The 13,651-nt window shown below is 34.1% G+C and overlaps 1 protein-coding gene and 1 pseudogene across 2 annotated transcripts in view; one reads left to right on the top strand and one right to left on the bottom strand.

Annotated features, from left to right (window-relative positions):
• Positions 1 to 1,553: 1,553 nt before the first annotated feature.
• Positions 1,554 to 13,651, bottom strand: part of LOC111160711 (NOVA alternative splicing regulator 1) — a 147,699-nt gene continuing 135,601 nt past the window's right edge. For both annotated transcript variants that reach the window (XM_022524035.1, XM_022524027.1), the window contains one exon: positions 1,554 to 2,558. In XM_022524035.1, the coding sequence (XP_022379743.1) occupies positions 1,554 to 2,558 (1,005 nt within the window). The remainder of the gene's footprint in view (positions 2,559 to 13,651) is intronic.
• Positions 9,810 to 10,301, top strand: LOC111159030 (annotated as a pseudogene).

Consider the following 13,651-nt stretch of genomic DNA (forward strand, 5'->3'; position numbering starts at 1 on the left):
TTGGTTGCACAGAAAGGAGCAGCTGGGATGCCATTTAGCTTGCTAGGATGGACGTAACCAATGGGTTGAAGTTGAGATGGAAGTAATTCTCTTTTGTAATTCAGTTGCTCAGCCAGATGATCCAGAGGTAGCCAGCATTTTATTTTTGTCCATTGAATTTAAGACTGCATGCACAGCATGAGGAGGTGCTTGGGGATGGATGCCCCTATGAGTGGCCTTGAGTGGGCAAACTCAGAGGTTAACAGATGGTGTGTCAAATGGCCTGGACAGTTGGCACTCAGGAGAGGTACAGAAGAGGGTGACAGTTGTTGGGTCTTGGGAACAAAGGCTTACTTTGAAATGACCTGTCAAAAAGCCTGACAAAGGTAGATCACACTACCTCTCAAGATAAACTGCCTCTTCTAAATAAGCATGCAGGAAATACTGTCTGGTTGGTGACATAAAAATGCTCCACAAAACATGCAAATTACCGAGTATTAGAAACTGCATTGGCTGCTAGCGCCATGCTGCAAAGACTCCATCATGGGAGCAAACAGCTAAATCACAGATAGCTTCACAGTAAAATCTACATTCACAATACTAATAGGTTTCTAGTGTTAACAAATTATACACAATTATAAGCTCTTAAAATGCAACATACTTATCAAGCAGTTGCAGATAATGAAACATTATCAGCTATCAATAATTTGTTGGCACTTTCACTTTTGTTTATAAAATTTCCAATACACTGTACCACAGTTATGTGTCTAAACAGTGAGGATGTTAATGGAGTAATGACTGTTCTACTGGCCAGGCGATGGGATCAGTAGTGAATTCAGTGCTTAAAAACAAATGTACAAACCTCTGAAGAGGTGGGACTCCATGTGAGAACTTTTGTTGAACTTACAAATGATGAAGAATGGGCCATGGCCAGCATGCAGCATTATTTCCATTGTCTAGTTCAGATGGAGAACAGGTGCTTTTATTGATCTGTAAACTTACCAATATAATTTTCCACAGTTTTAACCTTTTAAATATTTTACAGTGCTTTTATGCAACTATATTGCTTTTTGATCATTTTAAATTTAAAACTTATTTTCAAAATATTGTTTCCTACTTCACTGTGCCCTAAGCAGGAAGTAAGACTTACATGACAGTGCTTTGGCCTCACTCCATTTTAGGTCACTGACCCCACCATACTCAACCTAACAGTAGTTAATTTAGTGTTATCTAGAACTAATACTGAAAACTATACGCATATCCCTGTCTACATTCAATCATTAAACTACAATAATGCTGGTAAAATGGCAGGCTTAAATCTTACACTAGAAACACCTCTGACAAATATACACAAGCAAAGTATAGAGAACAAAACAGATCAAGAAAAAATTCTTTCTATGAAACATCTGGTAAAACACATATTATTTACATATACACATTGTCAACATAGTCGCATTCATTTGCATAATTATATATTAATAACAGAAAAACTTCACTTCTGCAAAGTACAGTACATCCTTCTTGAAAATGGGGTAAAGGAGGGGTTAAAACAATCTGATGTATCATTGGGGCACTCAACCCACTTTCTGAGGATTGGCAGCCCGCACTCCTTGCTCATATGTGATCCTTTGTGTAATTAAATACTGAGCAGCCTGTGTTGCAGCTGGTGTTCCAGTAATGGTTACCTTCCGATTCCTTGTGCCAGGTACGAATTCTCCTTTTTTGGAGATCTGTATCCTTGCACCAGTCAACTCCTGGTATTCCACTAATGTTTTCCCTCCTTTGCCAAGTATTGCACCAACTAAGTTTTCTGGCACTGCTATTTCAACTACATCCTTTGATCCATCTGTGGATTTTTCTGTTCCTAGAATGGCACTGGCAGCTAGGGGAGAAGCAGCTCCAAAATATCCATTGGTTGCAGCAGTAGCAGCAGCCAGGCTACCTAATGCAAATGTCCCCGCCGTACCACCAGCTGTGCTGCCACTGGCTGAGGCTTCACTGGCATAGGTGGCCAACAAATTGGCTGCTGCTGCTGCTGGGTTGGCACTGGCAGCTGCTGCAGCCAAGGCCCCTGTTGCTGCTGCTTGACTGAGACCTAAACCTAATGTGTTGAGATTATATCCGTAGCTGGCTAAAGTATTAAGTGCAGAGGTGATGGCCACCAGGTCATTGCCTGTGAAGCCAGATAAGACTGCTGGAAAGGCTGCAACGCCAGCAAGGTTAGCATGTCCTAAGAGCCCTGCGGCTGCGGCAGCAGTTGGTAACACTTCAGCAGTGTTTGCATAAGGAGATCCGGTTGGATTGGAATTTGCCACTGGACCTGTAACATTGGCATAACTGATATTGAGACAGCTGCCACTCTGTGGATCCTCTTGTATCTTCTGGATGATAAGTTCAACAGCTTTTCGGTTTTGTTCAGGTTCTCCACTCACAGTGACAACCCTCTCTTGCAAGTTGATCCCATCAGGTTTCTGGGAAAGCTGCACCCAAGCCCCTGACTGCTCCATTATAGCCTTCACAGTAGCACCTCCCTTCCCTATTATCAGACCTGCTGTGCTGTTGGGAACTATAATCTTTACCTGTAATTAAAAAAAATACGTATAAATAATACTTCTGTTTTGCGCATACACATTATATTACTTTGCTATCCTAAAAAAGTAAAATAACAAATTGAAAATTAGTTTAAACGTAAGTTATGAAAGATAGAAATATCACAACTTCTAAAGTGACTTTTATCGCATTTTAATACAATTATCTTGTAAAAGCAGAATGTCCAAAAGCAAAAGCAATTTGCAGTTTAAAATATTAAAAGTTTTCCTGGAGTCCTTGTGCATCGCCATAGAAGTTTTAAGAAATTAGTATGTTCTAAAGAAAGGATATCATAACTATACACCAATGGTAACATTTTTATATAGCTCCAAAATAAAAATACTGTTGATACTCTTCACCTAGTGTAGCTTTAAGAATACCTTTGGTCTAAAACGTATAAAAACAAAGAGTAGAGGATTATGACGCAAAGTTAGTAAAGATAAAAGTAGTAAAGTTCTAGCTCGAGTCCCTATAGAAAATTAATTTCATGTTCCTTATCACCTAGCAATTTTTGTGTTATTCAAACCTTACTTGTTTCATGACTAATATTTTCAGAGAGCAAAAAGATTATTACTAGTGGTATTTTGATTTTTGGACTAAACTGACACACAATACATAACTTTATAAAAATAACAGATATTTTTTTAAAAAACCCAGATATTTCTAAATAATTAATATAAAAAATTTCAATCACTTTATGGAGGTGAACAATGATTTGAGTATGATATTGCCGGGATGTTCTACTTAAATTTGTAAAAATGACTATTTTAATTAGATAGATAATTCTCTTTTTTGGCAGCCGTAGATGCATTTTAAAAAATAGGGCTTATAACCATATTATCAAAGGTTACTGAAAATTTACTGGAGTCACAGGAATAATTACAATACAATGTGACCATATGAATAGAGGCATTTTAACTAATTTGTATTGAAATATCCATTCACAAAACCTAGACTATTTGGATTTATTTAATTACAGTCAAATACTATTGTAAAAAGGATAAAATCAGTAAGGTATTTTCCATAACCCCTGAAATTAAACTATAAATATTAAAAATTTTATTTTGGTAGCACAAAGATACACATGGCACTGTTTTATGACTCACTAGATAAAAAACTGGGAGGGTTGTGTCACTGACAAAGCACTAAAGTAATTGCTTTCCTTGTTCTGGATATTAAAATGGGCAGGCTGAAGTAACTTGTTGAAATTTGAGCAGGAATTTAGATGAGATATTCTATGAAAATTTCATTAGCTACTTTTTAGCACGTATTGCCATGCTATCTTTAAAACAGAGATTTGGTAAAAATATTTTAAAGAAATAGAGCCATGCATTTCTGGCAATTTTGCTCTTCAAGGTAGAAACCACTTGAAGTATAAATTCGAATTCTAGACTGTGTCACCTCATAAATATATTTATATGTATTAACACATATGTACACACACACACACACAAAGTTTTCTTGCTACATATATAATTTTAGGAACAGGATTTTCTTTCATTCCAATTTGTCTATAAAATAATTTCATTTTATTGAAAACAATTTAAATTTTCTAGAAACTTTTTTTTTTAAAGACTTTATTTAGTTATTTGACAGAGATCACAAGTAGGCAGAGAGGCAGGCAGAGAGAGAGAGGAGGAAGCAGGCTCCCCGCTGAGCAGAGAGCCCGACGCGGGGCTCGATCCCAGGACCCTGAGACCATGACCTGAGCCGAAGGCAAAGGCTTAACCCACTGAGCCACCCAGGCGCCCCTCTAGAAACATTTTTTAGGAATATCAAATATATCCTTCATATTCCTCCTGATTAAGTGCATTCAGTTTTAAGAAGTAGTATGAGAAATAATTTTTAAAAACATGTTAATTTATTAATTTTGTTCACAGACTTTTTTGTAGAAAATTATTTGTCTGAAATGCTGCAGTATGTTAAAGTATTATAATTAGAAATTTAAACCATGATTATTCCTTACACTAATTATAAAGATGAATTAGAATCATCTTTACATTTTATCTTGTACACATGAGTATTGAGAAAATTTACTTTTAAGGATTTAAATATCAGAATGCTAAATATGATTATATTTTATAAATAAGTACTTCTTTCCAAAATCAGAACATTTTTATATAGTTGAAAACATTTATATATTGGCAAGCTGTGGTTTTTAACATAATTTTTATGTTTTAACATAATTTTTATGAAGAAAAATACACTAATTTTTTATGTAGTAATACTAATCTCCCACAAAATATTGGGAAATTCATAATTTTTCTTTTTTTGTTTTTTTAAATTTAATTTTATTTTTTCAGATTCATTGTTTATGCACCACACCCAGTGCTCCATACAATATGTGCCCTCCTTAATACCCACCACCAGACCCTCCGAATCCCCCAGCCCCTCCCCTCCAAAACCCTGTTTGTTTCTCAGAGTCCACAGTCTCTCCTGGTTCATTACCACTTCTGATTTCTCCCAACTCACGTCTCCATTAATTGACCAAAACTTTCTTAAGAGCTGTTCTTAAATTATTTTAAATTCTAATATCACTATTGTTTTGCCCAATGTAATGATTACCTCATGATTATAACCCAAGAAGAGAAGAGCACATGAAAGGTCAAGTATGGGAACTATCCTATAGACTGTCAACAAAAAGCAATGACATATATAAATTTATAACATCCATTCTAAAATCACCTGAAGTTTCTATGAGATGTGTGAAGATGATATTAATTTATACTACTCTGCACACCAGTCTCATACCATATTTACTGCATACACAGCTTTTTTGTAAAAACCTTAGTACTAGTTCTATTCTTCCAAAAGAAGTTGCTGATGTGTGCACAGCATTGCTATTATTACACATTAGTTTTTCCTTTCTTTTCTTGTTTTCCCTTTTCCTTTCTTTTCAACATTCAAAAAAAAATTCTGAAATAACACATAGTTCAGAAATGGTGTGTGAACTTCTCATAGCTGTAAGCATCTTCCAAAAAATCTGTCACTTTGAAAACTGAAAAACTACACCATGCCATCTATCTTTATATTAAAGATGTGCTTCTAATTTGAATTACCATCAGACTACACACACAAAAGATATCTTCATGTAATAAGTACTATTCGCTGGATTTTATTTTTAACTATTTGAAATAATCTTCTATAAATTACTGTCAGCCATAATTGCTATTTTACAAAATACTGATGTGGTTCCCAATTTTTATTGGTAGAATTTACATTTGTCCACATATAACTACATAAAGGTGGGTTACGATTTAAGAGAAAACATTACTGACTGCATTTTAAGATTTACAGTAGCACTTCTTAACTTTAGATAGTAATAATTCTGCATAAGGTTACTGATCTTAGATATTAAATTAAAAAATTAAAGAAAATACAAATATAACAAGTTATTAAATAAAAAATTTTTTTAAATGTAAAAACTTAATAGTCTAGACAAGGGAACACGTCACCTAACTTTTATTTTTGACCCAAGGAAATGAAAACCTCTCATATTTATACTTTTTTTTCTTGAAGACTTAAAAAAATATGTATCTATTTGTTCACTTAATCTAATACGGACGGACGCAAATCAGGAAAGAAAACTCTCTGAAAAGTTTTCAGAGACAAAAAGAAAAGTTGACCCATATGCATAGTATCTTAGAAAAAGGAGTGTTCTATCTCCATCTTCTGTATCAGGTCAGAGCCAAGAAGTGAGGCATCAGTGTGGAAGCTTGGAGATAATGGGCTACTGAATACTGGGTGGGGGAAGGGAGGGAAAGGAAGGGTGGAAAATTACACAAGATGGCTACTTGTTTATTCCTTAGACATAGGAATATGGTATTTACCAAAGAAAAAGTCTGTGCACTAATATGTTTGCTTTCCCAATGAGATGATAAATAGCAAATTTTAGTTATATGTATGGCTTCATTTTCATTGGTGAAGTCTATTCACATACTCAAATAAGTATATGTATACTATTTCTAAGGAATTGAGGGAATTAAAAAAACCTTTATCCTAAACAGCATATAAATTATTTGGTTAACACACACCAACTAAATCAGATAAGCTGTTGATAGCTACAAATCAGTTTTCAGAACTATGCTCTACAGTTGCTACCATCAGTTCAGTCATTTAAGGAATGCTTACTGAGTGGTCCAGGCCCTGTGTTGGGAGTTAGGAATAAAGGATATATATGACACTGCTCCTGCCTAAAAGGAACTTTTAGATTAGTTGTAGAAAAAGATGTGTAAATTTAACAGTGCAGTGAAGTCTTAAAAAAGTGCTGATATATAAGTAGTTGAAGAGGACAAAGTAGACACAAAGCCTAGTGGAAGGAGAAGGAGTAAGTAAGAAAATCTTTGAAAGACAATGATTATTATGTGTCTAAATATCTTTCACATCTTTGTTCTCTAAGTATCCTGTTCTTTATTTATCAGACATTCCTGTAAGTTTGACCTGTTATCTCTATGTTGGAGAGTCTCCTTTCACACCTAAACCCATTTTAATAGTGATCATGTGCTTAAGTACTGTTTTTAAAGAAAAAAGTGTTTACTTAAATTTTCCCTATTCCTAGATTTATAATTATAAGAGAAGATTAACAATATAATTATGCTAATTTTACTAGTATCAACTGCTTTTCAGAAAAAAAGTAGTAAAATGACTATTTCTCTATGTGCAGCCAAAGAAGAACCTCTATGGGTATCCTATGAAAAGTATTAAAAATATCAAATAGGTAGGCTTTAATGTTGACATGTTTCTGATTAAAAATAAATATTAAGCAAAACAAATTTACTCCTTTTCCAAATAAGAAGTAAAACTCATTATGGTCTTATAAAGCAATGAAAGTGTCTGTAATCATAATTTTTCATCATCATGGCAGGAAAATTATTTAATTATTTCATAAATCCATACTTTCATATAAATTCAAAATAAGTTCCATTATAATTTAAGATATCTCAATTGACAGTATGGACTATTTAAGGGCTGCTATATTATATACCACATATGCAAGGACTTTTATAAAGCAATGCCTAGCAATAGTGGATATCTTTCATTTATTCTGTCATTTATTCAGCCATACTGATCTTCCTTCTTCTGGCAACAGACCCTAATTTTCCTTTGGGAAACACCCTCTCTCACTCTTAGTACATGTGCTTTAGGTAAGGCCGACAACCTTCCAATGCTCTAGGAGTGGAGACCTAACAGAGCCTGACACATCACAATTTCCACACCTTTGGCAGTTACTGATTTGGGATTGTGGATGTGGTCCAGGATGGTCCAATGAGTTAACCTGAGAATCTGGTAAAACCGTTGGGACAGAGATACCTGTGTTTCTAATCTAGTAGAGCACAACCCTGACATTCCTAGTGACTATCTTGCCACCCTATGGGAAGAGGAAGAACCTGCCTGAAAATAAAGTTAACCTAGAAAAAAGGAGTCTACAGAAATGGAAAAAATTCTGACAGCATTTTGGCATCTGAATCTAACCACATCTAAAGCTAGCACAGATCAATATAGTTCCCTTTTTAAGCCACTTTGCATTGGACTTCTATAATTTATAACCAGGCAAGTAGTATATTAAAAAAAGGTTTTACATTCTTGTTATTATCCTATATTATTTGCCTATCCAAAAGAAATACGGACACTTTGTTGTATCTCTTGATGCTCTAAGCCAAAACATTATAGCTCCAGTAAAGAAACACAAGCGGATTCCTTAATTTACCTTTTACCAAAATATACCCAACATGATCTAACAAAATAAATCTCTATCACTTCCCTAATGTATTACAACTTAGGCTACTGAGGCACCATTTTGTAGTGTCCAACAAAGATGCATATGTCATTTTGGGGATCTATATTGAACTGAGGACCAAAGTAAATTGAAAACTTTTCTTTTGATTATAGATTTTATATACATAAATATCTTCCTTTCTGAAAAGTACTGATATGATAAAATATGTACAGGATTGCTACATGAATACAAGTATACAAAGAGAACAAAAAAGCAACTCCTCTCTCTACTAGTCTGATTAATCTACTCACTTTTGATAATCAAATCAAAGGCAACACAGTTTTCATAAGCATGCATAATATTATTGTAAAATACCATGCTGTCTTTTCTTATGTATCTTCACCAGTCTTTCCCTCACCACTGCCAACACCAGGTTTCAAACCTGGAAGCCATCTGTGCCTTTTCTTGCTCCCTAGATCTCTACATCCTGTTACGTACTATTTTATTTTTTTCTCCCTGAAATGCTTCTTGCCCAAACCTACTGCTTTATCCTATCCAAAGAAATGCATGGTATTATAAAAAGAATCTAGAATAGGCAGTTTGAAGATACAGGCTCTCACCCCGGCTCTGCTGTGTGACCTTTGTCAAAATCACCACTTCAGTTGCATCATCTATAAAATCAGAAAACTTGATAAGATTATGGATGAAGAGTTTTTATTTTAGCACCATAAAAAAACCTGCTCAACAGATGTCAGTGACAACTCCACCATTCAGTTACCCATTGAAGTATCTAGAATTCTTACATAGACATTGCAAATTCTCTGTATCCTGTGCCTGAATTGTCTTCCCAGCTTCATCTTTTAAGACTGGTACACCATGCTGAATCCAAACTTTACCTTCTAGTTCTTGGATTTACTCTATATTAGTCATTTTTCCATGTCTTTGCTTTGTTATTTATACATTTGGTCCAAATGACTGAAGTGTTATCTACCTATATTCCCACACTGTTCTTTCCCTGAAAATACATACAGTTTTGCCTTGTGAAATCTTACATGTCCTGCCAGAACATTTCAAATGCAGTATAGTTTGGAAGCTCAATCCTGGTTCCTGAAAACCAAAGTGTCAAAATACTTTCTGCATTTATTATATTACTTATCCAATGCTGCCTTATATTGGCATAGAACAGATATTTACCTCTCTTACAGAATTTTATCTTCCTGATGGGCATTATCTTATTTAATTTTGTATTTATTATTTGCACTTAGTTGATGTTATCAATTGGATAACTTTAAAAAATAAATCCAAAAATGTAGATTAATAAGAACTAAATAAACTATTTAAAAGATTCCATCATCGCCATACAGTCGTGTGTAGTGTATGTGTGTACATGCATGTTGTGTGTGTAAAATAGGACATTGGGTTCTTAAAACAATAGCTTAAAAGAGGAATAATTATTATCATCTCTAAAATCTAAATTCAGACTATCCTTTAGGCTGGAACCACTGTCTTCCAGTAATTTGCCAAAATGACCAACACAAAGGAAGGAGGAGAGGTACCCACTGAGAGAAACCATGTGTTCTCTAGGCCTTTTGAGAAAATAAGAAGTCGATCCTTCGGCCTCATATATGTAAATGTACAAGAAAGGAGATATTGTAGACATCAAGGGAATGGGCATTGTTCAAAAAGGAATGCCCCACAAATGTTACCATGGCAAAACTGTAAGAGTCTACAGTGTTACCCAGCACGCTGTTGGCACTTCTGTAAACAAATAAGGACAAGACTCTTGCCAAGAGAATTAATGCACGTATTGAGCATAGTAAACACTCAAAGAGTCAAGATAGCTTCCTCAAGCATGTAAAGGAAAATGATCAGAAAAAGAGGGAAGCCAAAGAGAAAGGTACTTGGATTCACTGGAAGTGCCAGCCTGCCCAACCCAGAGAAGCACATTTTGTGAGAACCAAGTCAAAAGGACCATGAGCTGCTGGATCCCATTCCCTGTCAATTTATGGCAGGGTAAGTGTAAAAAAAACAAAAACAAAACAAAACAAAAAACCCCCAAAAACTCAAGACTGTAAAAAAATAACTCAAAGATTATATTGCAACCATAATGTAATACAAAAGATAAATGTATGTATGTTTTAATCTTATCATAAAATTACTGAAACCAGTAACACAGACTTATGGTCATTTAAAAAACCACTAACATTATGAATGGGTGTTGTATTTTGTCAAGTGCTTTTTCCGCATCTACTGAAAATGATATGGCTCTTATCCTTTTTTATTAATGTGGTGTATCACGTTGATTGATTTGTGAAGATTGATCCACCCTCGCAACCCAGGAATAAATCCCATTTGATCATGGTGAATTTTTTTAATGCATTGTTGGATTTGGTTTCTAGTATTTTGTTGCGGATTTCTGCATCCATGTTCATCAGGGATATTGACCTGTTCTTTTAGTGGAGTCTTTATCTGGTTTTGGTATAGGGGTGATATTGCCTCATAGAATGAATTTGGAAGTTTTGCTTCCTTTTCTATTTTTTTGAATAGTTTGAGAAGAACAGGAACTAACTCTTCTTTAAATACTTGGTAGAATTCACCTGTGAAGTCATCTGGCCCTCGATTTTTGTTTGTTCGGGAGTTTTTGACTACTGATTAAATTTCTTTGTTGATTATTGGTCTGTCCAAGTTTTCTATTTCTTCCTGTTCTGGTAGTTTATAAATATGGTGTTGGAAAACTGGACAGCAACATGGAAAGAAAGAAATTATTCCACTTTCTTACACCATACACAAAAATGAATTAAAAATGGATAAAAAGACCTAAATGTGAGACAAGAAACCATAAAAATCCTAAAGGAGAACACAGGCAGTAACCTCTTTGACATTGGCTACAGTAATTTCTTTCTAGATACATCTCTCCAGGCAAGGGGAACAAAGGCAAAAATAAACTACTGGGGCCTCATCAAAATAAAAAGCTTCTGTATGGCAAAGGAAACAACAAAACTAAAAGACAACCTAAGGGAGAAGATATTTGCAAATGAAATATCCAAGGGTTAGTATCCAAAAATCTATAAAGAACTTATCAAACTCAAAACTTTAAAAGCAAATAAATTATAAAATGGGCAGAAGACATGAACAGATAAGTTTCCAAAGAAGACACACAGATGAACAGACACATGAAAAGATGGTCAACATCACTGACCATGAGGAAATTACAAATCAAAACTACAAAAAGATATCACCTCACACCTGTCAGGAATGGCTAAAAATCAACAACACAAGAAAAAACAGGTGTTGGCAAGAATGCAAAGAAAGGGGAACCCTCCTACACTGTTGGTGGGAATGCAAGCTAAGTTGGTGCAGCCACTATGGAAAGCAGTACGGAGGCTCCTCAAAGAGTTAAAAATAGAATTACCCTACAATCCAGTGATTGCACTACTAGGTATTTATGCAAAGAATACAAAAATACTAATTCAAAGGACTCATGCACCCTGATGTTTATAACAGCATTATCTACAATGGCTAAATTATGGAACCAGCCCATGGGTCCATCAACTGATGAAAAATAAAGAAGATGTGGCATAGATATACAATGGAATACTACTCAGCCATAAAAAAGAATGAAATTTTGCCACTTGCAATGACATGGATGGAGCTAGAGTGAAGCGAAGTAAAATCAGAGAAAAACAAATCTGATCTCACTCATATGTGGAATTTAAGAAACAAAAACAAACAAAGGGAAAAAAAAGAGAGAGGCAGCAAACCAATTAACAGACTCTTAACTAGGGAGAATAAACTGATGGTTACCAGAGGGCAAGTGGCTAGGTGCAGGGGGGATGAGTAAAATAGGAGATGGAGATTAAGGAGTGCTCTTGTGATAAGCAAGTTGTATGGGAATCACTATAGTGATGTTTAATCACTATACTGTACACCTGAAATGAATATTATACCCAATGTTAACTAACTGGAATTTAAATAAACCTTGAAACATTAAAAAAAAAACACAAGAAAAAAAGATATACTTTGAAAATAGTAAAAAAAAATTGAGAAAAAATCACTAATATTATAATAGTTAAATAATAAACATGCACTATATGCCTTTTTCTTAAATTTTCATTGATGTACTATATTTTTCCTATGATATTTTGTAGTTTCTTACTCACTAAGGTTTTGTGGCTTCTTAACTATAAAAAAGTGTAGCCAAACTGGTTGTAAAAGTCCAGAATACAAATATATCTGTGTTGACTTGATTAAGTTATGAACTGGATCAATACTATGACTCAAATGACAGTTTCTACTGAGTCATAATCACAATTTATAATTGATGCAATTACCTCCTATCCTTTGCCTTGCTTCAAGCAATTACATTTTTACCTCAGAATAATTAACTCTAAAAGTTTTGTGAAGATTGTACTTCATTTTGTATCTTTTTTCAAAGGGCTTTATTTTACTTGCCCTTTTGGCTGCTAGATATTGAGAGAGAATGACAGACAGTACACCTCTTTTTTTGTGTCTTTTTTTTTTGTCTTTTTTCTGTTATTATTTTAAACCATCTCATCTTAGACAATCTCTTTCAGAATATATGTAATAAGATAAATGTTTAGTGTTCTTAATTCTGATTAGTGAAAAAATGTATTTGAAATATTTGAGGTTTTAATATAAAAACTAATGTTTTTAATTTAATATTTTAAAGGTTTTAATGTCCATTCAAAAAGTGAAAAATAGCTTGAACATTAAAGTAGAGGCTGTGTTCATGGAAGTGGATGATGAAAAGGGATGAGAAATAAGGGTAGAAAGAATCAAGAATTCTATTTTGGATATTTTAAGTTTGAAATCACCATCAGACATTTAAATGTTGATATTGAGTAAATGACTGGCTATGGGTCTGGAGATCAGAGGAAATTTGAGAGTTAACATAGAGATAGTTATTTAAAGCAACAGGTATGGATAAGGTAGCCTAGGGTAACAAAAAAGTGAGTAACAATTCATTAAATAGTGAACAGTAAAGAACTATGTTTGACAAGAAAATATTAAGCTGCTAAAATCAATCAAAGATATTCAAGGTAGATCAGCAAAATTAATCACTAAAAAAAAGTGAACCACGAATGGTCTGCTAATCTTTTTCTTTTAAAAAATGTGTGGCAGTATGTATTACCTTTTAGGAATCACATTGTAGTACACATTAAGTTGTAAAATGAACATAATCTTTAGTTTCTCTCCTTTTGGGCTCCTTCTGGGAAATAACCCAAAACACAGAAAATTTACACACAGAGCAGTGCACAGGTACTACATGCAATTATAAAATATTGTGGAAAATGACACAAAATTCTAAAATATATATAAATATGTTACATAGACTTGGATTAAATA

The sequence above is a fragment of the Enhydra lutris genome, unplaced genomic scaffold (genome assembly GCF_002288905.1).
Source record: "Enhydra lutris kenyoni isolate GAN:26980312 unplaced genomic scaffold, ASM228890v2 scaffoldscaffold4, whole genome shotgun sequence".
Taxonomy (NCBI): Eukaryota; Metazoa; Chordata; class Mammalia; order Carnivora; family Mustelidae; genus Enhydra; species Enhydra lutris.